Source organism: Columba livia, chromosome 1 (assembly GCF_036013475.1).
Source record: "Columba livia isolate bColLiv1 breed racing homer chromosome 1, bColLiv1.pat.W.v2, whole genome shotgun sequence".
Taxonomy (NCBI): Eukaryota; Metazoa; Chordata; class Aves; order Columbiformes; family Columbidae; genus Columba; species Columba livia.
In genome coordinates, this window is record NC_088602.1 from 30,991,470 (window position 1) to 31,016,923 (window position 25,454).

The 25,454-nt window shown below is 44.6% G+C and overlaps 2 protein-coding genes and 1 long non-coding RNA gene across 9 annotated transcripts in view; 1 reads left to right on the plus strand and 2 right to left on the minus strand.

The window, feature by feature from the left end:
- The first annotated feature begins 45 nt into the window (after positions 1-45).
- LOC110358377 (uncharacterized) lies at positions 46-13,603 on the plus strand. Of its 2 annotated transcripts, XR_002412768.2 has the most exons (8): positions 83-822; positions 1,459-1,586; positions 1,819-2,002; positions 3,100-3,236; positions 5,778-5,951; positions 9,862-9,966; positions 12,050-12,736; positions 13,219-13,603. It is a non-coding gene; the product is annotated as an uncharacterized LOC110358377 (long non-coding RNA). The 2 variants fall into 2 exon arrangements; XR_010470615.1 differs by lacking the exons at positions 1,459-1,586; positions 1,819-2,002; positions 3,100-3,236 and having other exon boundaries at positions 46-358.
- A 799-nt stretch (positions 13,604-14,402) lies between these two features.
- On the minus strand, positions 14,403-18,864 carry MLNR (motilin receptor). Its single transcript, XM_021286896.2, has 2 exons — positions 17,986-18,864; positions 14,403-16,183 (listed from the first exon to the last, which is right to left on the minus strand). Exons 1-2 carry the CDS (start codon positions 18,740-18,742, stop codon positions 15,870-15,872), a joined length of 1,071 nt encoding a protein of 356 aa, XP_021142571.2. The 5' UTR covers positions 18,743-18,864; the 3' UTR covers positions 14,403-15,869.
- A 163-nt stretch (positions 18,865-19,027) lies between these two features.
- Positions 19,028-25,454, minus strand: part of FNDC3A (fibronectin type III domain containing 3A) — a 120,780-nt gene continuing 114,353 nt past the window's right edge. For all 6 annotated transcript variants that reach the window (XM_065053421.1, XM_065053438.1, XM_065053432.1 and 3 more), the window contains 3 exons: positions 25,077-25,243; positions 24,348-24,475; positions 19,028-21,536 (listed from right to left, as the gene is read on the minus strand). In XM_065053421.1, coding sequence (XP_064909493.1) covers positions 21,222-21,536; positions 24,348-24,475; positions 25,077-25,243 — 610 coding nt within the window. In that variant the 3' untranslated portion in view covers positions 19,028-21,221. The remainder of the gene's footprint in view (positions 21,537-24,347; positions 24,476-25,076; positions 25,244-25,454) is intronic.

Sequence of the window (25,454 nt, forward strand, 5' to 3'; positions counted from 1 at the left end):
TGACTGGCGGGCGCCCAGGCCAATAGGAAGCGGGAGCGAAGGGAGAGGGTGGGGCTTGTGAGGAGGCGGGCCGGTGGTTGTTGGCCAGCGGAGTTCTCAGTAGCGGCGCTTTAACGTTGGGGTTTTGGTGGGGGTTGTTGCAGTGGTTCCTGCCCGCTGGGTGCGGCCTCAGGGGGAGCATCAGCTCTGTGGCCCTGGCCCTCGCCCTCATCCCCAGCCTGGTCCTTGGCGGCCTCCCGAGGAAACCTCAAGCCCGCGGTCAGAAAAGGGACCCAAGGGAGCAGGGTCGCTGGGCCGGGCCGGGCCAGCGTCTGCTCCCCAGCACAGGTGTTGCTTCTACAGCCTGCTTGCCAGACAGGTGGTTTGCAGTGTGAGGTGTTCTGTTTGTTGGGGTCATCTCTCTTGCCCCCTGATAAATGTTCTGCTAGCTCAGCTACTCCGGCTAAGTGTGTGAAAAATCGTGTTCCTTTCTTGAATTCCTGCAGCGTGACTGTTCTTCGAGTGAGATGTTACCCCAGAAAAGCCTGCCTTTACTGCTTGTTTCCTCTGGGGAATGAGTGGAGCTTCCACAGGTGTCCTTTTGTTGATAGAAACTGTGACTTTCCGGATCTATTATATGGCAATTACCTCCATGTAGGAAAATTAGCAAGGCCATGTCTATGAAAATGGACCTTTTTTAATCTCTCAACATATGTGCTGTGGCTGCTGTGCTCTCTCTGCTGATGGCCGCCAGTAGTGATACCAAGCTCTTTGTGTATGAATCAATGTTCATGCTCTGGAAGACTTGTTCTGGGGTTGCTGCTTCGACTATTTAAGGCCATGGTGAGAAGAAAGGCTGGAAAAGAGCAGTAAAGGGGCTGGGGTTGTTTGGTGGGTTTTTCTGTTTCTTTGTTACTGGAGGTTTTTTGTTTTGTTGTTTGGGGTTTTTTTTAAATTTTATTTATTTATTTATTTAAACAATCTTTGCCTTGATTTGAGTCAATAATTAATGGTGTATTTACCTCTTGGATATCAAGGCATTTGGCTTCTGAAAGACAAGCTAGTTAGTTCAGTGGGATTTGACTGCCTCTGTTCCTAGGCTAACAGGTTAATGGACGTTAAATTAGAATATACCCAGACGTGGTATTTAGTATCTTCTAGGAAGAGAATGACTTGTAATTAACTGGATAATTCTTACTGATTAGAAAAGGGCTGTAGTGTGCAATAGCTTCAAGATTTTGAAACTTAATACAAGGGAGTTACTTCATCCACAAGCTGGGTACATTTGTAAAAAACCAATGAATGGTTTATGAAGGAAATGTGATACATTTCCTTTCCTTCTGGAAGTGGCTGAGGTATCAGCTGGAAGTACATAAAGTTCCAAGAGAGCTGTGGACTGAGTCTGGTGTAAAGAAAAAGAAGAACAGTGTCAGCTATATGTTGCAGTCATTAAAAATAAATGCCCAAATCCTTTTCCAGGAAATGTATCTCAAAGGACAAGCTTTCAGAAGGAGCCCAGTGCCCACAGAAGGACACTCAAACTTTTTGCCTTGTTTTTGCTGGTCAAATCTCTTGACAATGCTGTGGAGAGTTGAAGAACAGACAAGGTACCAGCAGGCAAATCTGCACAGCTGAGGTGATGTTAACATCCCCTAATTAGTTTGCTACTTGGGTCTCCCCTTCTTTTTCTCTGGTGTGAGACTATTTTCCTGGAGCGATGCTTGTGGAATTTAAGGGCAGAAGGGGTTTTTTTCCTCCCTGGGAACTCTGTTAAAAAATAATGATGGTTCAGAGAAAGACTGGGAACTGCAGCTGAAGTTGTGCTTGTGATGTTTTCAGGAATGTTAAATGAGGATGCATTTTGACGGAGCTCCAGGAGCAGCTAGGCTTCACTGCAGAGACAGGATCACCCTGTCTCAGAAGAGTTTGCCCCAAAGTTTGGACACTTTGCCAGGGAAACAATGCAACAAAAGTATGCCTGTGAAAGTCATCTCCCCTGAAAGTAATGGTTGTGGGTGTTTGTGTAAGTGCCATGTTTAACATACTTTAATTTCTTTGTACCTAGCTCAGAGGTAGTTTAATTGTATGTGGAATCTTACCTTCTGAAAACAATTCAATATTTGTGTATTGCTATGAAAGTGCGAGGGAAGCAGGAAAAAGCCCAAGACTGACATACCACTTTATGCATATGCAAAATTAATTGTTTGCCTGCTGCCTCATCCCCCCGCTCCTGGGAGCTGGGCTAAAAGTGTGATGTTTGGGTTGTGTTGGCTCTCCAAACACATGTGGTTAGCTGGGAAACAATTCTGGCTATCTCATGTAGTGGCAAAGGATACAGTTTTAGAGTTCGGTGGTGTTTACTCTGGCAGGAGATTGAAGCTCCCTGCCTGGATGGGTCAGCCAAACTGGAAGGGGGTCGCAGACAGTTATTTTCTACAAGAGATGGCTCAGCTGCAAATGGTGCAGCTGGAACAAGAACCAGAGCCTCTGCTACTGTTCTCTACTTACTAGTGTTACAAAGGATTTGAGGCTTGTGCTCTGGCAGTTTATTCAGCTTTCACCATAGGTGTCTAGAGGGATCAGCCATCATTAATAAGCTCTGCTAGGCCTCATAAATCTGCCTGGTCTGTATAAACCAAGGCATCTACCTATGACCTATGGGTGTTTTGACCAGAGCCTCTGTGGTGGAGTGTTTAATGACTCTGTCACTTTTTCTCAGTATCTGAGTATGTAAAAGCTTCTCTGTGGCTAATTTTTTTTTGGAGATAAATCCATAAATTTCTGTCACTTAAAAAAAATTCAGAGCCAGTGGCTATAAACATCCTATCTTGAAGAGTTTCAGGGGTGAGTCCTAGACCATCTAGACTAAAAGGACTAAAAGTTACTAAAAGGATTCATGAGGATGTGACCTGAATAAATACAGAATCTTTTGTGAATCTCCAAGTCAGAACACACCTAGAAACTGGGTGATAGCGTGAATTAGGTTATGAATTGCTTCTCTCTGAGCATCCTTTTGTTTCCCAGATGGCCTAAAATGGATTCCTTTGCTGTGCAAGTTACTGATTATTGCTTGACTATCCAAGATGAATGTTTTTCTGATTTGGAAAAATTCCTTTCTAGAACTCATCCTTATGAAAGGCTACAAAATTATGTGTGCGTTTTCACTTACCGATCTCCCAAATGATCTCTCCGGATCATCGCCAAAAGCAGAAGAGAGACATTTTGTGTTAAAATAGATCTGCAGCAAGCTAAATCTGGTGGGTAACACCTTTCGGTATGATCATCTCCTGGTATCCCCAAAACAAACCAGTGCTTGCAAGAAGTCTCCCTGCTCTGTTAAATTTCGTGGTGGTTTTTCCACTGTGTTGGAGAAACGGCTTATCTCACCAGTAGCTTGTTGATTCAGGCCACAGCTTTTTGACTTGTGTGCTTAAGGGCTTCCATTCACAGCTGGGCATGGAGGTGAAGCTTCCGGAGCTCAACAAGCCCAAACTAAGTGGAAATCACAGTAACAGTGGCCTGGAAGTTGCAATTAGCTTGTTGTGCTAACTGCCTTCTTCATAAGTAGTCTTCTTCATAAGACAGGAAGAAGTGTGATTTGCAGATATACCCTGTTCTATGCTGTTTTTTCATCAAATTCTTATCTTGAACTTAAAAGCTCTCAGTGTACTGGGACTAAAATATTTGCTGCTCCTGTTTGCTTCCCATCAAAAGCTGCAGCTAAAAGCTGGAAGGCAGCTGGTAAAAGCATCTCTGTGGAGTGTGAGGAGGACACTTATTCACGGCCAAGAGAGACCATGTGATTACCTAAAAACCTGTCTGCATGTGAATGGCACTAACCCTAGTGCAGAAAGCATCCCTGCCCAGGGACTAAATGTGCTTCTTTTGGCAGGATGACAGTGGAGAAGAGCACAGTAGAGGAACACAATGAGGAAGAGAGGTTCTTAGCCTCACTGTCCCTTTTAGATATAGTTCAAGGTATTCAGCATTTCCAGTTAACCAGCATGTTAGCCTCTGAGCTGCCGTCAGAGTATGTCACTTTACAGGTTGGCAAGAGTTTTTGGATGGGCCTTTTCTGCTTGAATCAGACCTACTGGAAAACATACTGCTTCTCTCAACAGCGGCAGTTTGTTCCTGCACCTGTGTTGTACAAACCAAATTAATTCAAGTGACTGATTGCTTAGCACCCTTCTCCTCCCACTGTCTCCTTTACTTAGTGAACCCATTTGCTGCAATTTCTCATTCCAAGTGCCTGGAAGGCTCTCATCCCTGATATATTGTGTTTTGACCTGGTAGATGAGAGAAAGCCCATTCCTAAAGCTCACTCTGCCAAAATGTCCTGTGGAAGTTGCTAGGTCAAATTGTCACATCACTTGTGTTCTCAGACCTCTGAAGTGTTTTCATTTGTGAAGGCACCTGTGATCCTTCAGTGCTACAAAGCTGTGTGATTGTCTTGGCTCATGAGCTTAAGGATTTTATCCTCTTGAGTAATTTAACAGCCCTTCAATATAAAAGTGTTTGCTGGGCTTTTCTGGTGCTTCTTGTGTCATCATCAGTACGGTTCTACACCCTCATCTTGATGGTATATCTGGACTGAGAGTCTCTTTCCTCATCACTGCCTCTTTTGGGGTTGATATGCTGAGAAAATGTGTTCCTACATGGCAGTTACCTGCTTTGCAGTGTCTTTCTGAACCTGTGCACTACAGGTTTTAGATCCTGACATATGGTTTGCTGCACTGCCATTCACCCAGACTTTGCACCTACCCTTGGAACTTAGGTGGAGTATAATGATATACAGCGATGCCAATCATCTGTTTCAAAACTAGTAAGAAGAGCTTACTGTGCTAAATTGCTGGGGTTTTGGATCTTTATTAATCTCTAGCCGTTCCACTCTGACCCTTGGTTGTCCCTCTGGATTTGAAAAAAACCCTCCTTCCTCTTAGAAAGCTTTACCAGTGAGTTACTAAACATCACGGTAACAGCTAGGCCCATCAGTTCATATAGGAGATATCTCCTATTTTTTTTGCACTGTGCAAATAAAAGCCTCTCTTTTTATCTCTGCAAGCCATGTTTAAGGAGTTTCTACCAGTGATATGTTTTTGACAAGTCACTAGAAGAAAGCTTTTGTGCTGCTGTTAGGCAAAGCCAGATACATCCTTCAACCTCATCAGTCTGTTAAGTATGAATAAATATGTTAATAATAACTGAAATGACATCAAGCAAACCAACAACAAGGAATTAATTATGTTAATTAAAACAAGAGAGGAAAATAAATCAATTTACAAGCAAGATGGCAATTTCTTCCTTCCAGTGCATTGCATTAAGAAGGGGTTGCGAGTACTTTTTGTAGGATAGGCTTTCACCTAGGGACAAGGGCATCTGCTGCATTTCAGCTCTGCCACAGCTTGATGCTCCAGTGGGATGTAAATCTGGGAGCTCTGATGCTCCAGACCTACAGAGTCAGGTTTGCTGGTGCTCTCTTCTCCACAGTTGTCACATTTCACCTCTGTGATGGATGAGCTCAACTCCTTGACCAAACTCATGGGAGTTTGGTTCAGTCTCCCAAAGGAAGAACAGACCTTGGCCATAACTGCACTGAGAGCTCTAGTTCCAACCTGTTCTCTAAAAGCCTTCTCAGGAACAAGGTGACATAGTGAGCACTGAAGCATATGAGGTTGGAAACTGTAACACTGACCATGCAATTAACACATGAATAGCAGGTGGTTCTACCAAGACTCATTTATCAAGGAACAAAGATGTGGGTACAAGGAGTCTCATGCCTACTTTTTTCATCACAGGTAATTTGGCTATGAGCCAACCACTGTATTCTGTCAGTGTGGCAGCCTGAGGGAGCTGCCTTTTAGCTCTCCTGTAAGCAGCTGACTGCACGGTGGTGATCTCCCCTGGAGCTGGGACACCTCTCATGGTTACTCCTTGAAGTTGAGAGACCCTTTACCAACTGCAGATCTTTGGTAAGTGACCAGTATCACACATAACCTTGTATCATAGCACACTAGTTTTCAAGTTTGTAACTTTGAATCATGATTATGGCCTCTGCAGTAAGTATTATCTTTATAATAGAGTGAACCTTGCCATTGAACTTTGTTAAGTCTTACTTTTACAACATCCTACTTCAATAAAACCACTTTTGCTGATAGCTTTCGTTCTTTAACTGATCTAATTCCTACCTGCAACGAACTCGGATGTGTCTGCTTTCCCGCGAAGCCATCCCAGTGCCTGGTGTGTATCTCTGTTGGAACCTGTATAGGGTAGATGTTGCTGTATAGTGAGGGTGTCTTTATTTAGGCACAGTAAACACATAGTGTTGCTCTGGTATCAGAAGGGTGGTTGGTTTTGGCTCATATGAAGGTTTTGAAAGATCAGGGGAGTGAGAGGCTAATCCTGTGTCCATGCCCCTGCACAGGTTATCTGGGGTAGCTGCTGATGTAGATGCCCAGAATTTATATGTTCAACAGCTGAGTAATGAATTGTTTCACCGAGCCATGTTAACCGACTGCACTTTATACCTGTATCATCCATTTAATCCACAGTGCTGTGTAAGGTTCCTTCAGATAACTGCATGTGCATACACACATTTTTGCAGATATAACAGTAATACAAGAATTTGTTGACATACTGCCACTGTGCTTTGAATCTACCATGTCAATTAACACAAATTAACTTCTTAATTGCCGACAAACACTTGATGGTCTCCTATACATCAAGATGTCAAGACAGGGTTTTATGTTACAAACTATGGCTCAGGAAAAGATAAAAATTCATCCTTTAGAAGTGGCTGGGATAAATGGTAAACATTTTCCGCATGTTTAAATTCTTTTAAGAAACTGTTTGTATAACTCTGATACAGAGAACAACCCAGATATCACACAAACAAAACCTGTATAAATGAACTTAGAACAGCTGGCAGAGTACTTGCTTTATAAAGTAGCATGCTAAAGTACGCACAGTGGAAAGGTAAATATTTAGAGCTTATGGTGGCAGGAGTGTGATTTGTGACAGCTGAGATGCTGTGCAGGGAAACCTGCTCAGAGCAGGAGCCCCTCTGAGAACTCAGCCCTGGAGATGTTACCATGGGAAGGTGATGGGTTTTCAGCCACTCTCACAGGGTGTGAGCTGGGACACGTTGGCTGTGCCTGGATTGCAGTAGAAGAGTGGTCTTTCAGGTGGCTGTAAGAAGAGTGCTTCACTGTTTTCTCCGTTTCCACCTACATATGGTCTTACATGATCTTTGCAGGTAGCTGCAGTGGTGGTACTGGCATGCTGGTTGTTGCTGGACACTCAGGATCCAGGCTTTAAGTACAGGGTCTGGTGTTGAGCATGGCTGTATGTAACAGGGCACAAAGCTTGGACATCCTCCTGCCTGCTCTCCTGCAAGAGGTCACCCAGCCTGGTTTCTGCACTTTGACCATGCTGCAAGTGGAGACCAAGAATGGTAGCACGGAAGTGGGAGATCTGGGCCTGAGGGCTCAGCTCCTGGGAATGCTTTTGGCCCACAGTATTTCAGTTTCTGAAATACTTGTTTTACCATGAGAAGGTGAGGCACTTCTCTTGCGGCTTGTCCTCCTGGGCAAGCTGGAGGGAGGGTAAAGAGGAGGAAGATGAACCAGGGACCTCATCTAAATGCTTGGGCTTTAAGTCTCTGTGCCAGACTTTGTCTTTAGCACTCCCTGCCTTTTTCACTGCTTTGAAAAAAGCAAGATGAGGAACTGTGCAAAAGTCAGTTTGATGGCAATGAAGACAGCATCTGTCAGCTCCACAAAGTGGAGGCAGCAAAAACGGCTGCGCAAACCCTCCATCTCCTGTTGTGGAAATTGTAGGCCCGAGTCCTTCCCTTGTGAGGCGAGAGTGAAGCAGCTGGCTGTGCTGGCAGCACATGGAGCCAGGGGTAATTGGGTTATGAATGGCTGTTTCCATGCCAGTCACCAAATGCAGCCAGTGGTGCCTCTTTCTTCCCCCTAACAGGGCCAGGTTCGTGCTGACAGCCTGGAAGCAATTGCTTTTGCAGTCACCTACAGATACTTGGAGTCCAACGCTCACCTAGTTATACTTTCTAGTAAACAGCAACCGCTAAGACACAGCAGACATGTTTTGTGAGGTGGTGAGCATCCCTTTGCTGTGGTAGAGTTCCTCCAGAATGGTCCTGAGTGCTAGTGGGGTCCTTTGGATGCTCAGCAACCACTTGGAGTTTGCTCCAGTGGCTTCAATGTGAGCGTAAGGTCTTGGGCACTCCATACCACCCTGTGGGTCTGTGACCCAAATTCGTTCACAGTCCAGCTCCCCTGAGCTCAGGCATGGGATATTGTTCCCTGTCATGTGTGTGATAAAACTTGTGATTCTGTGACTGTCCCAAAGGCTGTTGCCCAGCACAACACTGGCACCGCGTCTGCTTTTCCAGTCTGCAAGCCAACAGAGCCAATTTCTTCTAAGGCTGTCTTTTTGGATAGCAGTTAAAATACAGTGATGCATGCAGTCAAACAGTCTGGCTTGGATTTTTCTCCCGTTCTATAACAGAGATTACTTGTCAATTTTTCATATTGTTACGTTTCCTTCAGCAGTTCTGTACCATGTTTTGGCGACAAGGAGGCAATAATTCAATTTTGTTTCCCTATTTAGAAATAAATCCAGTATTCCTAGAGCCCAGACTAAAATGGAATGCATTTGACGTTTTCACATGGAAAGATATCCTGGAGACAGATTGCTCCTCGCACACACATGCACTTTACAAAGCCAGAAGTGTCTGAAAAAAGGAAAAAAAAAAAAGAAAATTGAGACTTTGGCTGTTACATACTCCTGACAAGATCTGTTGTTTCTCACTAACAGCTGCAAAAGACCAAATCAGTTAGTGAGGAGAAAACACGTAAGGAGGGAAAGGAGCATATGAGGATGAAACGGGGCAGCCTGCCCTCCTGCCCTGACCGAGCACAGTCCATCCCTCATGCTGTGGTCAGCACACAGCCTTGCTCCAGAGGAGCAGGATGCTGGGGGGATGTGGATGAGTTAAGACACAGATATGGCTTGTCCGGGAGGCTCTGCTGAAGTCTGTTGGAATGAAGCTCTGAGAAGAGGTGATGCCTACAAGCTTCAAATAACTTCTGGGGCTGGGAATGCAGCCTGACTTGGCGTCAACAGAATTGAACCCCTGGATTAAGAAAATGTTCCCTGTGCTCTGCTCAGCTGCTGGAGGAGAGGGGGAAACTCAGCTGCTCTCCAGGTTCCTCTTCTTTTGTAGTTGTGGACATCCTCTTCTTTCACAGCTTGCCTTTAGGAGGTATTTGCACAGCACAGACAAAGAGCAGAACTAAATTCAGATTAGGGAACTGATTTTCATGTTAAGATGGGCAAAATTTGTTGCATGAGAGCTATATAATTGTTGGGTTTATGCTTCCCTTCATAATCAGTTTAGCAGAACAGCAGAATCAGTATGGCAGAAACAGAAACCAGGCTGCTTTTTTTGCTGCTCGAAGTCTTCCTGGAATTGCTTTGCAACCTCTGCAGAGCTTCAGAGCGCAGAAACATTGCAGAGTCCCGCAGTGTGTGGGTACCCTGATATAACAGCAGGCAGGGACTGAAGCTTGTGGAGCTGTCGTGGGCTTCATGACACTCCCTGAGCAGGAAGGTAAACATTTGTAGTCGTCTGACACGAAAGCCGAGTTTCTGAAAGCATTGACAGAGGTGTCTTGCTTCTACTAGGGCTGGGTGTGAGGGCGCCTGGGATCCCACCCTCCCTTGTGTTCTGTCATGCTGCTCCTTGTCGTGTAGGATATCTTAAACAAGTTCTGAAAACAAAACAACATCAAAAAACCCAAACATCCAAAAGTTGTATTTATCCTTTTCCTGCTTTTTATCTCCTGGTCTGGCCAGGGTGGCTGTCATCTGTGATACAGCATTTGCACCAGCCTCCTCCAGAGGGATCCGAGGGCCTCGTCTAGCAGCTGTATTCTGGTGGTGATTCTCCTTCCGTTCCAGGTAAGTACACCCTCTCATCTTACCTGCATTTATGCCTCTCTGTACCGCTTTCAGTGATTTCCAGATGATGCCTCTCAGGCTGTGCTGAATTTGGGCTCCTTGTTGCTAACTGCAGCGGCATTGACAAATCATGAGGTTTAGGACACTGTTGTAGTACATTATACTGGGGCAGGAACAACCCCAGGTTCCAGTATAGGTTGGGAAATTACATATTAGAGAGCAGTGTAGGGGAAAGGGACCTGGGGGTCCTGGTGGACAGCAGGATGACCATGAGCCAGCACTGTGCCCTTGTGGCCAGGAAGGCCAATGGCATCCTGGGGTGTATTACAAGGGGGGTGGTTAGTAGATCAAGAGAGGTCCTCCTTCCCCTCTACTCCGCTCTGGTGAGACCACATCTGGAATATTGTGTCCAGTTCTGGGCCCCTCAGTTCCAGAAGGACAGGGAACTGCTGGAGAGGGTCCAGCGCAGGGCAACAAAGATGATTAAGGGAGTGGAGCATTTTCCTTATGAAGAAAGGCTGAGGGAGCTCAGTCTCTTTCGTTTGGAGAAGAGGAGACTGAGGGGCAACCTCATTAATGTTTATAAATATATAAAGGGTGAGTGCCATGAGGATGGAGCCAGGCTCTTCTCGGTGGCAAACGATGATAGGACAACAGGTAATGGGATCAAGCTGGAACACAAAAGGTTCCACTTAAATTTGAGAAAAAACTTCTTCTCAGTGAGGGTGACAGAGCACTGGAACAGGCTGCCCAGGGAGGTTGTGGAGTCTCCTTCTCTGGAGACATTCAAAACCTACCTGGACATGTTCCTGTGCGACCTCACCTAGGCGTTCCTGCTCCAGCAGGGGGATTGGACTGGATGATCTTTTGAGGTCCCTTCCAATCCTAAACATACTGTGATACTGTGATATCTGACTTGTACCCAGCTCTGGCTTTGGTTTGGAGGATTTTCAATAAGCACCACAAGAAAGGTGAGTTCTTAGGGAGAGACTTTGAAGGATGATGATTAGCTTTGGGGGCATTTAAGGGGAGACCTTTCTCCAACCATGGAAGTGGGCTGGGGCACCAACACTGTTGTGTGGGGTCTCCCTCTACTCGCCTGCAGCAAATGTGGGTATGGAAATAGGCATCATGGGATGCTTGGCAGCAGGGTCAGCCTCTGGATAAGCAGAGAAGAGTGACTGGCAAGGAGAGGGCAAAGCTGTGAAGTGCCCGAAAGCTGAAGAATTACTTGGTTTAAAGCTGACAGATCTGTGTCATGTCTTGTGAATTTATATTTTATTTTAATTTTTGTTTACTTTTATTTAGTGTTTCTATTTGAAGTCCTCAGTCCCCACCAACTTTGCTGGGGATTGAGCACAACTTTTCCCTGCCTCCACACCTGCCAGGGTTGCCAGATTTCTTGGTTGGAATCTATCTTCTTCACTGCACTTTAGGGTGCTCAGTTCTATCCCGCTTACCTGAAGTGCATCTATTGATTTTTGACTCCCTGACAATGGTGTTATAAATGACCTATTGCATTTAAGTGTGTGAGAAATTGCTTAAGGACTGCTCACGTTTTGGCTGTGCTCAGGTGAAATTTCCTTACTCTCAGAAGATTCCTCAGAGGGTTTGTGGAGTCTCAGAGCATCATCCCTAAAACTGCATTATGCCCTATAGTTTCTTGATATATCTCAATGTATGGCATTAAAGTGGTAACCCAGAGCTACATGGTGTTTGGGAGTCAGGACAACTATCCCTGTGAGGCCAAACAGCCCTTCTCTGGAGCCAAGGGGACTGGTGAACTCAGCTGTGCTGGCCAGGAAGGGAAGGGGAGCGAGGGCCTCCAAATGAGCCTCAGGCACCTCAGGAGGCTCCAGCTGCCCCTTGCAGCACAAGACGCAAGGTGAGACCTCCTCGTGCACCAGCTGGCGGCTGGGATGTGAAGATGCGGCCTGTGCTGGATGCTGACCTTGTGGTTATGTCCCCAGCTGCACCCAGGGGACGTGCCAAGGCTCTAGGGTGGCTGTGGGGTGGGATAAGGAGTGTTTGTCCACTGGCAGCTCCTGGAGTGACATATGTTTATTTTCATTCTTCTTTTCAGAAAGAAAAGTGGATCCAAGAAGTCAAAATGTGTGACACTGAGAGTTAAACCAGATATTATAGGTCAGGGAGGCCAGTCTGCTCCCAATAAGAGTCCCAACTCTTTCTGTGTCCCTTAGTGCTCCAAACTGAGACCCTCTGGTGACAGGAAAAAGTGGAAACCATGGCCTGCGACTGAGTAGGAGTCCATTACACCTATGCGTGTATTTTTTCTGATTGGGAAATAAGCAATAAATCTCAACATGTCAGCTTTATAGGAGTGAAAAGTGCTTTGGCTCCCTTATGAGCATCAACATGTGCAAATCGGGCTGGTTAAATGGAAAGAAATACTGGTTCTTACAGTAAGCAACAACTACTTTTCCACATACGTTTTAGAATGGAAATTCCATTTTTAGAATAGATTTCTAATAGCTGTTATCTAATTTAGATAGTCTAATACATACTTAATTTAGAGTCATGTTAAGTGAAGTGTTGGCATAGTGTTAGCATACTGCAAATGTGAATAAAGTTATGTTAGAGCCAGGGAATATCATGCCCCAAATTATTGTGGAGTTATATGCACCACGTGTAGCTGTTTAATGAATAGATAGAAAACAGGAAGATTTTCAGAGTCTGACTTTCTGGCGCTTGCCCCGGTGTCGCCTGTTGCAGTGGCCGCTGCTTTCCCTGTTTCTGATACACCAGGATCGTGAGTATGAGAAAACTTGACTATTGTTAGAGTGAACCTGTGTCTTACTGGAGGGAATACTTAACTGAAGCTAACAGAGTGTGCAAACATGCATTCCCAGTAACTTCAGCAGCTTTATTTATGGCTGCAGAAAGGGACAGCCTAACATGTGACAGACTGCTGCCTTAAAAGCAGGTATCAGTATATTTATTCAGCAGCCACAGTGTCCTTCAGAGCGGGCTCACGGGAGGCTGGATAAGCGAGCAGCCAGGGGTAGATCTTGTACTAATGATCTATTCATCAGAGCCCATCGCTCTTTCTCTGTCACAACTGTTTAGACTGTAAAGCTTCCACAAGCTTTATGTCCCTGTGTCAAACTAGTAAGATTTTGCAGATGTAGCCTCCCTCCCAGAAAAGGGTTTTCATGGATTTGCCGGGTGTCTTTTCTCAACTTGCCCTTGAGCTACCAGCTCTCTCTCTCTCTCTTTTTTTTTTGGTTGCAGCGTTCGGCAGCTTTGCAAGCGTGGGGCAGGCAGTGAGCGAGCATTGCTGAGGCCGTGGGTGCCTGGGCGGGAGAAGCTGACCCTGCGACACCAAAGCCTGTGGGACCTCGTGAGGGTCCCCCCTGCACCACAGTGACGCTGGGACGGAGCCGTCACTTTAGGCTGTGATCCACAGGAGGAGTTTCTTCCTGATCCATCCAGGAAATAAAACACCTGTTCATGTGTTAAATAACGAACAGGTTTAGATGCTTTACAAACTTGGTTTAACATCTTCCTAAGCACAATGATGCTCTAACAAGTCTCCAGGGTCAGTCACAGGCTGTGTCTAATCACTGATTTTTCCTTCCTTTGCATTCAGTGTAATTAAATGTTCTCTTAAAAACCAGAGTACCTTGACATGTTTTCTTATAATCTATTTTTGTGCTTTTCTTTTACATCCCCCCATTTTATCTCTCTTTTAAAAATTACCAGTCAACACCATCACTTCTTCCTCTCTGCTTGACAAAGTTGCTCTGCACCACTTGCCCATTCTCCCTTATATTTTATAGCCAGTTCAGAAAGTGTTCTGAAATATTTCTTCTAAAGATAGCCCAGCTGCATCTGAACACAGAGTTCATGGGAATAAATAAGACAGTGCTATTATTTTGTTTACATTACCTCTCTTTACACAATCCAGTACCAACTGCTGGAGACAGCCATGCCTGGTTAATTCTGAGGAAACTCCCCAAACTCCATTGATTTCCAAAGCCTTTGTTCTGGTGGTGACAAGGCCTTAACAAAAAGGCACTGCAAGCTCACCAAGGTGGTTTGCTCTGTGTGTTATTCCACTAAGCGTGCAAAAGGGTATTTATAACAGGAATACAAATGACTTACGCAGAAAACCAGACCATTTAGTTTGGGTTGAAAGGAACCTTCCAAGAACCCCACTAGAGCATTTCCCTCCTTCTGCCTGCTCGCAGCTTGTGCTCATGGTACCTATGCAACTGTTTTTGGGGAAATTTCTGCTGGGCAGGCGTTTACCTCCCAGTGCAATTTAGTAGCTGGTGATGAAGCAAAAGCCTTCACCAGCAGCGCACAGGCGTGCAGAAGAGGCTCGACAGCCATGGATCAATGTGACAAAGCTTTTTTTCCCCTCAGTCAACATGCGTTGCTGTTAAAAATAACTTGTCCAAACAAACACAAAATACCAGCTGTTCTTTTATTATAATATAACATCTTAATGACACATCCCTCCCCACCCAGCAAAAGCAACTCAAACCAAGCCCTTCAAACAACTGCTCTCCCTCAGCATGAAGCCAAGAGAAGAAAGCTTAATGTGTGTGCCATGAGATAGGGCTTTTTTTAAAGGACTTTAGTTTTTGTTGTTGTTTGTTTGTTTTTAATTCAGTGACTTAGAGCTATGGATTGTTGAATGGAGAATTGGTAATTTTTTTAAAGCCCGGGGAAGGCTTGAGTTTTAAGATCTTAAGATGTCTGAGCTGGACATTTATTTCTGCCTTCGCATGGCATCAAACACTGTTGCAGTAAACACCACTGTTATTTTTTTGATCCACAGACACATTAATTAACAAAGGCTAACAGACAACCAAGGAGAAGCATGTCCATAACACCAGTGATGCTCCTGTAAGTAGAGTCCCACTTCATCGATTCTGGCCCAGATTTTTCTGGTCCTGTCCTGCGACTCCTCCCAGCTCTTCCTCACAACAAGCTCTTCTTCCTAAGTTGTGTCTTTTAAAGCCTTTGCGGAGCAAAATCAGTGAGTTGGCTTAGGACACAGTGCAGTATTATGTAGCAGTAAGGCCTTTGTGTAGCCTGGCACATTCAGTGATGGGTCTCGTTTGTGGGAAGATGAGTTAACTCAGCATATTATTTGCATGTGGAGTATATAATATGACACAGTGGAGACATACCACTAACATTAACCAAACACTATGGGTCTATCATGAGGAAGTGATCAGGAATATCTAAACTCTTACAGATATAGGGGGTTGGTTGCTAGTGTATAAGAGACCTTTGATCACATAGGTCAGACCAAAAGGGCTTAAGGCTTCTGTGCAGAGGAGAGGCTTTCCCAAAGGAAGAGTCAGCGAAACGGCCTGGGAAACTTTCCTTTGTGATTACACCACCAGGTACTAAAAACACATGCACCCCCTCCCTCCTTCTTCCAAGGTTGTTCAGGATGGTGGGTGATTAATTTTGCATCCATCTTCTTGTTTTGTAAAATCTCATTTATAAGAAAATAATTTTAAAATGGCAAAGGCTTTCTGGGAGTTTTACCCGTTTCTGTACCCAAGCAGAGCTGCTCCCTCAAACTCCCTCCTCTTTTGCAGTCCCCAATGTGAAGATTTTTAGAAAATGCTATAGTTTGCACAGAATACATATGCCATGAGCAACATGTAATAAATTGAAACCACAGTTTTACTGCTAATTTACTCCAGCTTTTCCTATTGAGTTATCTTTCACGCATTGCACATCATTCCCACCACTTCATGGTCTCCGCTTGTTCTGTTAACAAAAATATAAGTATTCCAGAATACAAACGGTTAGAAATACCACATGCCCTGACAAATATCCATCCTTTTGTGACTCTCCTGTGAAAAGGAAGATCCTCTCCATTGCAGAGAAAGCCTGCAGAAGCGCGGGCTGCGGTCTCAGAGGCTGGTGGCGTATTCGTGCCGAGTGCTAGCGCTGCTCTCCGTGCAGCCACCGGCGTCTTTCGTGACCGTGAAAGCCCTTTCCGCCCCTCGGTGCGGCAGCAGCAGCCTGTACGCTGCTGCCCTGTACTTCTTTGAAATCAGGTTGTAGAGGATGGGATTGATGGATGCGCTCAGGTAGAAAAGCTGCAGGGCGAATATATTGAAGTACTGGGAGAACAGCATCATCCCGGTGTCCTGGGTGTTTATAAAAATGATCCTGCCGATGTGGAAAGGCAGCCAGCAAATTACAAAGGCCAGAACCACCACAGCTGTAAGACAAAATTACATAGACGGTAGTTAAGGAGCGGGTTAACTACTGAACAAGCCAGTAAACTAAATTTTACATGGCTGATTTTGCAGGTTCTTCTAACTGGTACAAATGATATATAGAAATAACAACTTTAAATGGTTGGAAAACCATGGAAACTGGAATAGCATCAAGTCTGATTGTTACTCTTTGGCTTAAAAGGTAACTGGTAAATTCTTCAGCTAAACCATGACATGAGTTTGCCAAGAAAAATGGAAACAACTAACAGTGTAACAGCCATATAATAACATCAGGCACAACAAAGATTCCCTTCGACTACGTCTGTTGTGCCATGTGTGTGATACAGCAACAAAACTCAGAATAAGAAGAGCTGCGTTTGTGGCCGCAGCTCCATTCGCTACAGAGCTGTTCTTCAAAATACCTACACCTCTGAAAGAGACCGCAGCATAGGGGCTGCACCTCCGTCACCCGAGCTCCCGCTGCTGTTAACGGGATGGTTTGTAACATAAAGACTTACAGTGTAGTTTGTCTATTGATTATTTTGTTTTCCACTGAAGCTCGCATCCCCAGACAATAACTGGACTAGATGGATCTCCAGCCCGAGTCACTCCAGCTGTTGTCTTGCCTCGCATTTTGGCACAACACAAATAAAACACTTTTGCAATGGCGAATTAGCAGGAGCAGATGAGGAACAATTAAATAAACAGATTACTGTATCCATAGTTTTTATTATTTTTGTTTATAAATGCAACTAAATTAAATAAATAATCACTTACAGAGCATCCTTTGTGTTTCTCGGAGCTTAAATAAAAGGGATATAGCCAAAGCAAGTTTATGCCTGAAATCCATCACAAGCGTTGTGCTGCTGGCTCTTTGAGAGAAGGGGGAATTGGTCTGGTTCAGTGGGTTCCGAGGAGATCACGGACACAGGTGTTCCTGTTGGAAAACCTTGTCTCTATTCCAATGTAAATACCTTCCTCAAATAAGTCAGCAAAATGTAATCTCTGGGGCTTATTAGTTTATTATGTTTGTGCTACGCTGTTTTTATCCAGCTGATTACATCCTTGGTAGAAGAAGCCTCCCATGTAGCCCCTAAAACCTTCACTAAAAGTAGAAAAGAAAATAAAATAATCAAGGCATTTTGTTTTACACTCATAAATCAATCATTGGATTTTTGTTTTTTTTCTTTTTCTTCACATTGGTCACTGTTTAGAAACTTTAAAGCCCCAGGGCAGACTGGGATCTCTAACTTTGCAGAGCCTGATGCTAGGTTAATGAATGTATGACCAAGAAAACGAAGTAAAAATTAACAGCATCCTGCATCAGCAGGAAGCGCTTTGGTATTGTGTGATTTGCCTGCAAACGGCTCGTAAGGGTTAAGCTGCTGTTTTTCAGCCTGCTTGGTCAACCAGTGGATTTTCTCCTAGGAGAGCTACAAAAGGCTGCTAAGAAAATCAAACTTATTTTTCTGAAGCAGAGATTTACTACCCAGAGGTGTTGCTGCCCACTGGAAGAGACTACTGAGTTGCAGACTGCCTTGTATTTGGTTCTGCCTGGTAAAATTCAGAAAAGGGGTAGTTCTGCAGAAGGCAGTCACGCTGCTGGATGTGCAAGGCTACACCAGGTGAAGCCTCAGCTGTGAGGGAGTGAAATCACTGCCGTGACGGTCCCCGGGAGCACAGAAGGGCTCAGCAGCACGGCTAGGAGGTTCTCCTGCGCTATCCCTGCCCTGCGTGGGACCAGCCCCGCTCCCAGCCCCAGCCGTGAGCCGCCAGCACAAGGAGGGACGGAAGAAGGACTCACCCAAGATCTTGACGGTCTGGCGGTGCTCCTTCTCCCGGAGAACCGCGTTGGGGCCCCGCAGGCGGGCATTGCTCTGCCACAGCTCCCGGCCGATTAAGCCGTAGAGGACATTGAGGCAGATGACAGGCAGGACAAAGTAGGAGGTGGTGACCCAGAACATGGTGGCCAGCAGGCCGGACTCCACAGCCTGTGGGGTGGGCTTGCACTCGCGGCTGAAGTCGGTGTGGTTGTCGGGCTGCTCCACGTCGACCAGGAAGAAGAAGGGGCCGGCAGAGAGGAACGCGAAGGCCCAGAGGATGCCGATGATGGCCTTCACCCGGCGCTTGGTGACCATCACCTTGGCCTTGAGGGGGAAGCAGATGGCCAGGTAGCGCTCCACGGTGAGGGCAGTGATGTGCAGGATGGTGCAGTAGGTGCAGCCCTCGCTGAGGTAGTGGGAGAGGCGGCACAGCAGCTGCCCGAAGATCCATGGCCGGGAGCGCCAGAGGCGGTAGAGGTCGAAGGGCAGCCCCAGGAGGATGAGCAGGTCAGAGACGGCCATGCTGCCCAGGTACAGGTTGGTGGTGTTCTTCATGTCGCGGTAGCCGCGGATGACCAGCACCGTCAGGACGTTGCCCGCCACGCCGACCACGAAGAGCCCCAGGCAGACGGCCGTGACGGGGACGAGCACCCGCACCGGCAGCGCCAGGCACAGCCGCTCGTCGCAGGGCGGCCACGGCCAGGACTCGCCCCCGCTGCCGTTCCCGCCGCCCCACATGCCGCCGGGGAGCGCGGCCGTCTCAGCCCCCGGCGCTGCCGCCGCTGCCGGGGGACGCGCCTGCCGGGGGCAGCGCCGCTCCCCCGCCCCCGCCCCGCCCCGGGGGCTCGGGGCCGCAGGTACCGCCCGGCCCGCCCCGCGGGGCCGCCGCTCCGGAGCCCCCGGGGGAGCGCGGCCCCGGGTGTCCCCGCCCGCCCGGCGGCAGCGGCCGCATCGCCCCCGCCGGAGGGAGCACAAGCGCTCGGGCAGCGGCGCGCCCCGCCAACAGCACCGACCAGCACCAGCCAAAAAGAAGGATACTTTTATTGTCCACAGAGTTTTAAAGATACTTTGCTACATAGTTTATGTATTTTTTCTATCAGACTATACAGGTTCGTCTTCATGGAGTCCGACGTTGTACAATTGTAAAGTGATATGTTTGGTAGTGTATCTATAACGTTTTAAAAAGTTTAGAGGTTTTTTTTTTTTCTTTTTAAATTTATTTTTGGAATGTACAGTATATGAGGTAAAATTAAGATTACATTAAAAACGGTCTTCAATGCAGTAATACGCACTGAGGCTCGAATGGCAAATACACTATTAAATGACTATCAAAAATAGGAGCTCATTTGAATTTTACTATGAAAAACATAAGTCACTGCAGATTAACTGTAGTAACAAATCTTACCGTTTTAGACATTCAACCGTAAGAAATCTCCGGGCTGGTACACGCAACCTCATTTGCACTGCCAAACATGGCACTTTTAAGAAGGTTCTAGAAAACATCAGTTATCACGGTATCCTGTGGGAAGGTATCAGCCTATACGTACAAATGACAAATTGGAAAGAAAATGTAAACATACAGTACATTTTAAAGACAGATCGTTCTAGCCACGTGGAGGCCAAGTTCTTCGCCATTTCTTTTTTTCTTTTTTTAAAAAAACGAAACTCAGCAACATTATTCTACAGCACAGATCATTGGACGTATAAACAATTACAATACATGCCCGTTCTAATATAAGAGAAATTCTTCAGAGATCTTCAAAGCACGAGACAGAGGTTCCTTTTTTATTATTAAGACTGACAGAAGTGTTTAATACCATTAAAAATGCTAAACTGAACACAACTAGAAGTCATTAATGATCCACTATCTTGTAACTCAAATAAATTAAAAATAGCTAATTACAAAGTGTATAACAAATAACATAAGTGTGATGAGACAAGGATTTTTTTTGTGTGTGTTTTTTAAAGATAGTTGCACTACAAGCTTTGTGTCACTGGCAATCATTGACATCTAGCAAGATGTTCAATGGGATACTTGATAAAATTCAGTCTGGTCATCCAAGAACTCACAAAAATGCAAGCTCACAAAACATTGATGAGTTATGCAACTGCAAAGTGCTCTAATGCAACATTAACTACATGCAATCAACAATTTGGTACAGTATCCAAAGAGACATTACATTAAACATTAGGATCTCAAGAAAAAAGCAGCTTTAAGTTTCCTGGTGCAAGTTACTACACTTTGTCTTCTGACTTGGTGCCCCAAAGGGAGAAAGAAAGGAAGAAAGAAAGAAAGAAAAAGCAAACAGAAGAAAGGCAGTGCTTGATTCTGGTGGATATGGCAAGTGAACGTTGGGGAAACAGCAAAAATTCAGTCATGGTGTTTATCTCAAAATATCTATTAACTAGCCAAAATCAGAGGGCACAGACATCTGTATAAACTTCATCCAATTAAAGGTCAACTTCGGAAATGTGTTGGTCAATTTAAATCATAAGTTTAAGAAGTTCTCTCACACTCTCCCTTCTATATTCATAGGAAGTAAAAGAGGCATTTTTTAAGTAAACATCAAATCCTGGGGGTAAGATAAACCACTTGTGCCACCCCCTCGTAGTCTTTCGAAAACATATACTTGCAGTGAAGAACTCCACATTTATCAGATAAGAAGCTTCCTTCATGCAAACTCTTCCATCCAGTTTATTATTTGCTGCCTGAGAAAAGCTCCTTCTGTTTTTAAGCATAAATCCTGCTTCCCAAATAATTAAGACAAATGAGGAGGTAGAAATACAGCGCTAAATTGCTTTCACAGCATCAGATTAATATTGTATACAGCACAAGTTTGTTAGTGTAAGTTTTAAATGTGATCTACACATTCTTCCCTGTTATGGTCGCAACCCTTACAAATGGGGGCCAGGAAACCATTTTTACGCTCGTGTTTACCGGTGAAACCCTTTTCATTAAACACTGCTCGCCTGCCCCGTATAGTTTGTACTGCAAGAAGGCATATTAAACAAAGATCGTATTTCTGTGGCTTGCGTTCGAATAACGTGTGTCAGCCTATACCTACCAGTAAGCATCTGAGAGTGGCTGAAAAGGTTCGCACCAGTCCTAACGCCGGTGCTAAACGCCTGGTTTTGTAAAAGCAAGAGAACAGAATTACTTTTAGATTATGAGAAAGTAAAATGTAATGGGCAGCGTTCTAAAATAAATCTCTTTTCTTCACTTTATTACGAAGTACTGAATGATAACAGCGATCAGAATGGAAAAGATAGCAAAAAGTGCGAGGATGACAGCAGCGCACACTTGGTCGCTCTGTGACCATTGTGTCCTTGCGGTCTGCACAGTGTCCTTGTTGGTGCTGGCCGGCGGTTCAGTCCTCTGAGAGATGAAGAGCACGGGTGCGCTGTAGGGGCCCACCAGGTCCTGGTGACCCGCTGTCTCTTGGCACTGGCGAACGGCACACACGCGGAAACGGTATTCGCAGTTCAGCTGGAGCCCCGTGTAGCGGAACGACCAGTCCGGACCCTTATAAATCTGGCAAAAAGTGTGTGGGGGAAGAAAAAAGAACACGTGAAGTAAAACCACCCTATATACACATCTATATCTCAGGATGCTTTTGTTTATGGTGAAGGTAACTGCAAAAAGCATGACTCCTCACTGGTGTTTTCAACCATGCAAAGAAAAATGGACAAAAAGCTCACAAAGGCAATTTAAATGCCAGATAAAGTCCCCAGTCCTTTTGGTGAAATGCAGGAAAAGGACTACAAGTGCTTTTACAGCATGATGAGTGCACACCAAATAAACTCTGTCGGAAACCCCCGCGCTGAGGTGTTTTAGTGACCACTTGTAAATATTAATACTACACCATGGGATGTAATACACAATCTCATCACAGGATTTTAGGTAATTAACTCTGTACCACGCTACTTCACTAAATCTAATCTAATCCAACGTACTTTATTGTTGTTAAAATACCACGTAATTAAAATACATTGTATCAGAAAGGCTGCAAGTAGTTTTCCCTAACTCTTCATGTCACCAGTTCCCAAGGCAGGGGTGACTTCTCGGGGTGCTCTCCATGGGCCTCCCCGCTGGCTGGGTAACACAAGGAGACTCTCCCGTTCAGTTCACAACTCTGGCACGGAGTACCTAATTCACTGAAATCTAAATGCTGTTTTCTCAAATTAATTAATTCGCAGCTAGGGAAAGGTCCTGTAAAAGCCAACGAAATCGCACGCAGGTGCAATGTTGTGTTTATAGGTATATCAATAGGTACTGAGCTATTACACGGGTAGGATGGTACAATTCGACTTCTCTCTTCAAAACCCTCCAGCTCCCACCACCTCCAGCATTATCTGGATTTGCTTTATGTAATTGGTAGCAGGATACAGAAAAATCACATCATGCAGCAGTTTTCCCTACAGCTACCATACTGTTAGATGGTATTTCACAAATGCAAACTATCAGCCATTCAATAGAAGAAGCGAGAAACCTCTTCTGATTTTGTTGTTGAGGAGCTGTTTGCTGCGCCTGTGGCTACTCCTGGACTCGTAAAGTCCTCCCACCACCAGGCAGCTGAGCTGGGATCTACTACCTGGGGTCTTTTCTTTCGCTCAATAAATGGTTCCTGTGCTCAGACAGGGCAGGTCACTGGAAGTGCAGCTTCCTCAAAATTCTGCTGATTTGTGTCCTGCACTCGGTAGACAGCAAACAGGCCACAGACACACGTCCTACTCCAGCTCCAGCTACACCAGATGCGTGGGTCACTGTCCCCAGCTACTTGTCCCCAGTGTCTTGCCATGAGTTGTAGTCCCTTCCAATGTGTTTGCTGGGGCATTTATGTGGTTGCTTCCTAACCCCTGTAAGAGCCTGACTGATGTATGGAGCTCAGATGGCAGATTATTAACTTATTTTGTCTGAAGCATGTAGGGAGCAACAACATGAGCAACTTGGCTGACAGATCAGGGGGAAGGGGGAGAACAGAGTGAAGTTTTGGCAGGGAAATGGTAGCAAACAGCTGGGAACGGACTTCCAGGCAGTTTATTTTTTCTCCATGTCAAATAAAATTGTCACTACCATATCTAAGTATCTTGAAGGCTGTTTCCATGGTGTTTACTTCTTGACTGTTCTAATTTTAATTTTTCCGAACCAGTCTTCTCATTTTATTTGAATTTACTGCGCTAAACAGTTCTAGAGAGGCAAAAGGAATGATCCAACTCAGTCTACTTTGTTATTTTCAGCCTTAAAGTGTAACTTTTATTTTCAGCTCATTTGGCAATGCACATTGCTCATCAAAGCGTGATTTGACTCTGTCTAGAAGCAACACTGACCACACCTTACTTACATACTTAATGTTGCATCTACAGTTTTGAAGTTACAATAAACAATATTCACATGGCAAGGTAACAAATGCCTTGGGTTATGGTTCATCTTTTACTGAAAAATTTAACAAATGGGCATAACAAACATAGCACTACATTAAAAGTTATTAATTATGAAAATATTAAGGTCTGTATCAACCAAAGCACAGGCAACACTTATCTAATATTGACCTATAATAAAATTATAGTATACCAGAATTAATTGTGTTTCCTTGCTGGAAGGAAACCTGCTTGCTTAACAGTGTGAAACAGAGTTTCCAAGCCCAGTTTCATGTCAATTATCAGGCCATTTATAGGGAAGCAAAATTAGCACTGCACATCCTCTTTTAAATGCAGACTAATTTGTAGCTTGACGTTTCAAACTGCATGTCTGGATAATCAAATCTGAAATTAAAACACACTCTCATCTGCTCGACCCCTGTAGTTACAGCATGTCATACTACTGAAATGGTCCTATGGTAAAAAAATAATCAGTGAATTATATTAAAAAAGTTTCCCTACACCTGAATGTCTGCATTGCATAAGTAGGGGGGTCCTTCCCGTCTGCAGTTCTCTGTACATAAGTATGATTTTGACAACATCAAAGTTTTTATAACATTGTTTACCGCCTTCAAACAGCTTGTAGTGCAAAGAGAACCCTTTGTTTTTCTCCTAAGTCTCAATTCTGTACTACTGGGTAGACATCTTCTTTTTGCCAGTTCTTCCCATTAGTGGACAATCTCCTCATCACTTGACATGTTAAGTATTTAGCAAACATCAGTGTAACTCAGACAGGCTGCAACTTACTGCATTATTGATATTACTTACATCTCTTTTCTCTGTGACAAGGGTTTTAGGAGATGTTAACTTACATTATTTAGTAACAAGAAGTTAACATGGTGACACATTGGAACACAATAATCTTTAATCTAAGCTAGTTATCACAAATACTAATTGGAGAAAAAATAACTTCAGCACATCATACCTGTCTGAATTCCGAGTCTTTTCCCACCATGACCTGAAGACAGTAGATAACTGGATCACCCTTCATGGGCTGCAGAACCTCCCACGTGATCTCACAAGTGTGATCGTTGATTCTCTCTATCCTGGGTGCTGAAGGGAGAAAACCCAGAAGTGACAGCTAGCTCTGCCTCCCCCACTGCTTAATGTTATATTCTAATTTAGACTTGTAAAATTCTATATTCTATCTGCTGTTTTGTCTCAGAGAAAAAGATTAAGATTTAAATGATGTATTCTTCTGACAATGTTTTCTGGAACAACAACTAACAATTCACATTGGTCTCTTATTGCTAGTTTATGTACCATTGGTGACTGAAAGTGTATATCATATGCAAAAAAAACCCCAAAACACCAAAAAAACCAACAGGTGCTCTGCTTAAAATTATTCTAAACACACTAGGAATGATTTTTACCTCGACTTACTGTGACAGCCTGGTCACTCTTTCCTGGGAAGCAAGGATTCTAAGTACAAACCATCTTATGTCAAAGAATGCATAAACCTCAAGTTTCTCCTTTTTGGAGCAAATATTTTAGACTTTAGGTAATTACAGGAAAGGAGCATTCCCTTACTACCCCTACCTGCACTTGGGAAAGAGCTCAGCATTCTAAATACGTCAAATACAACATAACACCAAAATCAACTTGCCATCCTGCACCGCCCCCCCCCGCCAAATAACAAAAGGAGGACTTTTACCTTTCAAGGCAGCTGGAACAGATTTGGGAGTAGTGAAAACATATTCTTGAGAAAGGGGACCTTCACCAGCTTCATTACATGCCTGAATACAAAATTTGTATGATGTCGACTCACTGAGTCTTTGTACTTTGTATGTGTGGCATGGCCCTCTGTATATGGATACAAACCTGAAAATGGAAAGAGTAGCTTATTTTAAGCACAGAAAATGACTTCTGAAGTAGCTACAGCATTGTCTTGAAACCTGTTCCCATCATTTCCCAGAACCTAATGAGAAACCCAGAGATACTTATTTCAGAGTTAAACAGTGTTCTGGCATTACTATAATACAAGAAGCTCATTTTCCAGGGCCAAGTTTTCATTTCCCATGTCTTTGAAATA

Excerpts from the sequence above, each read along its gene's own strand:
- MLNR (XM_021286896.2), bottom strand. The coding sequence starts at position 18,742 with ATGTGGGGCGGCGGGAACGGCAGCGGGGGCGAGTCCTGGCCGTGGCCG. Across the intron at positions 16,184-17,985 it reads CCAGACCGTCAAGATCTTGG|CTGTGGTGGTTCTGGCCTTT; the intron begins GTGAGTCCTTCT and ends TTTGTCTTACAG.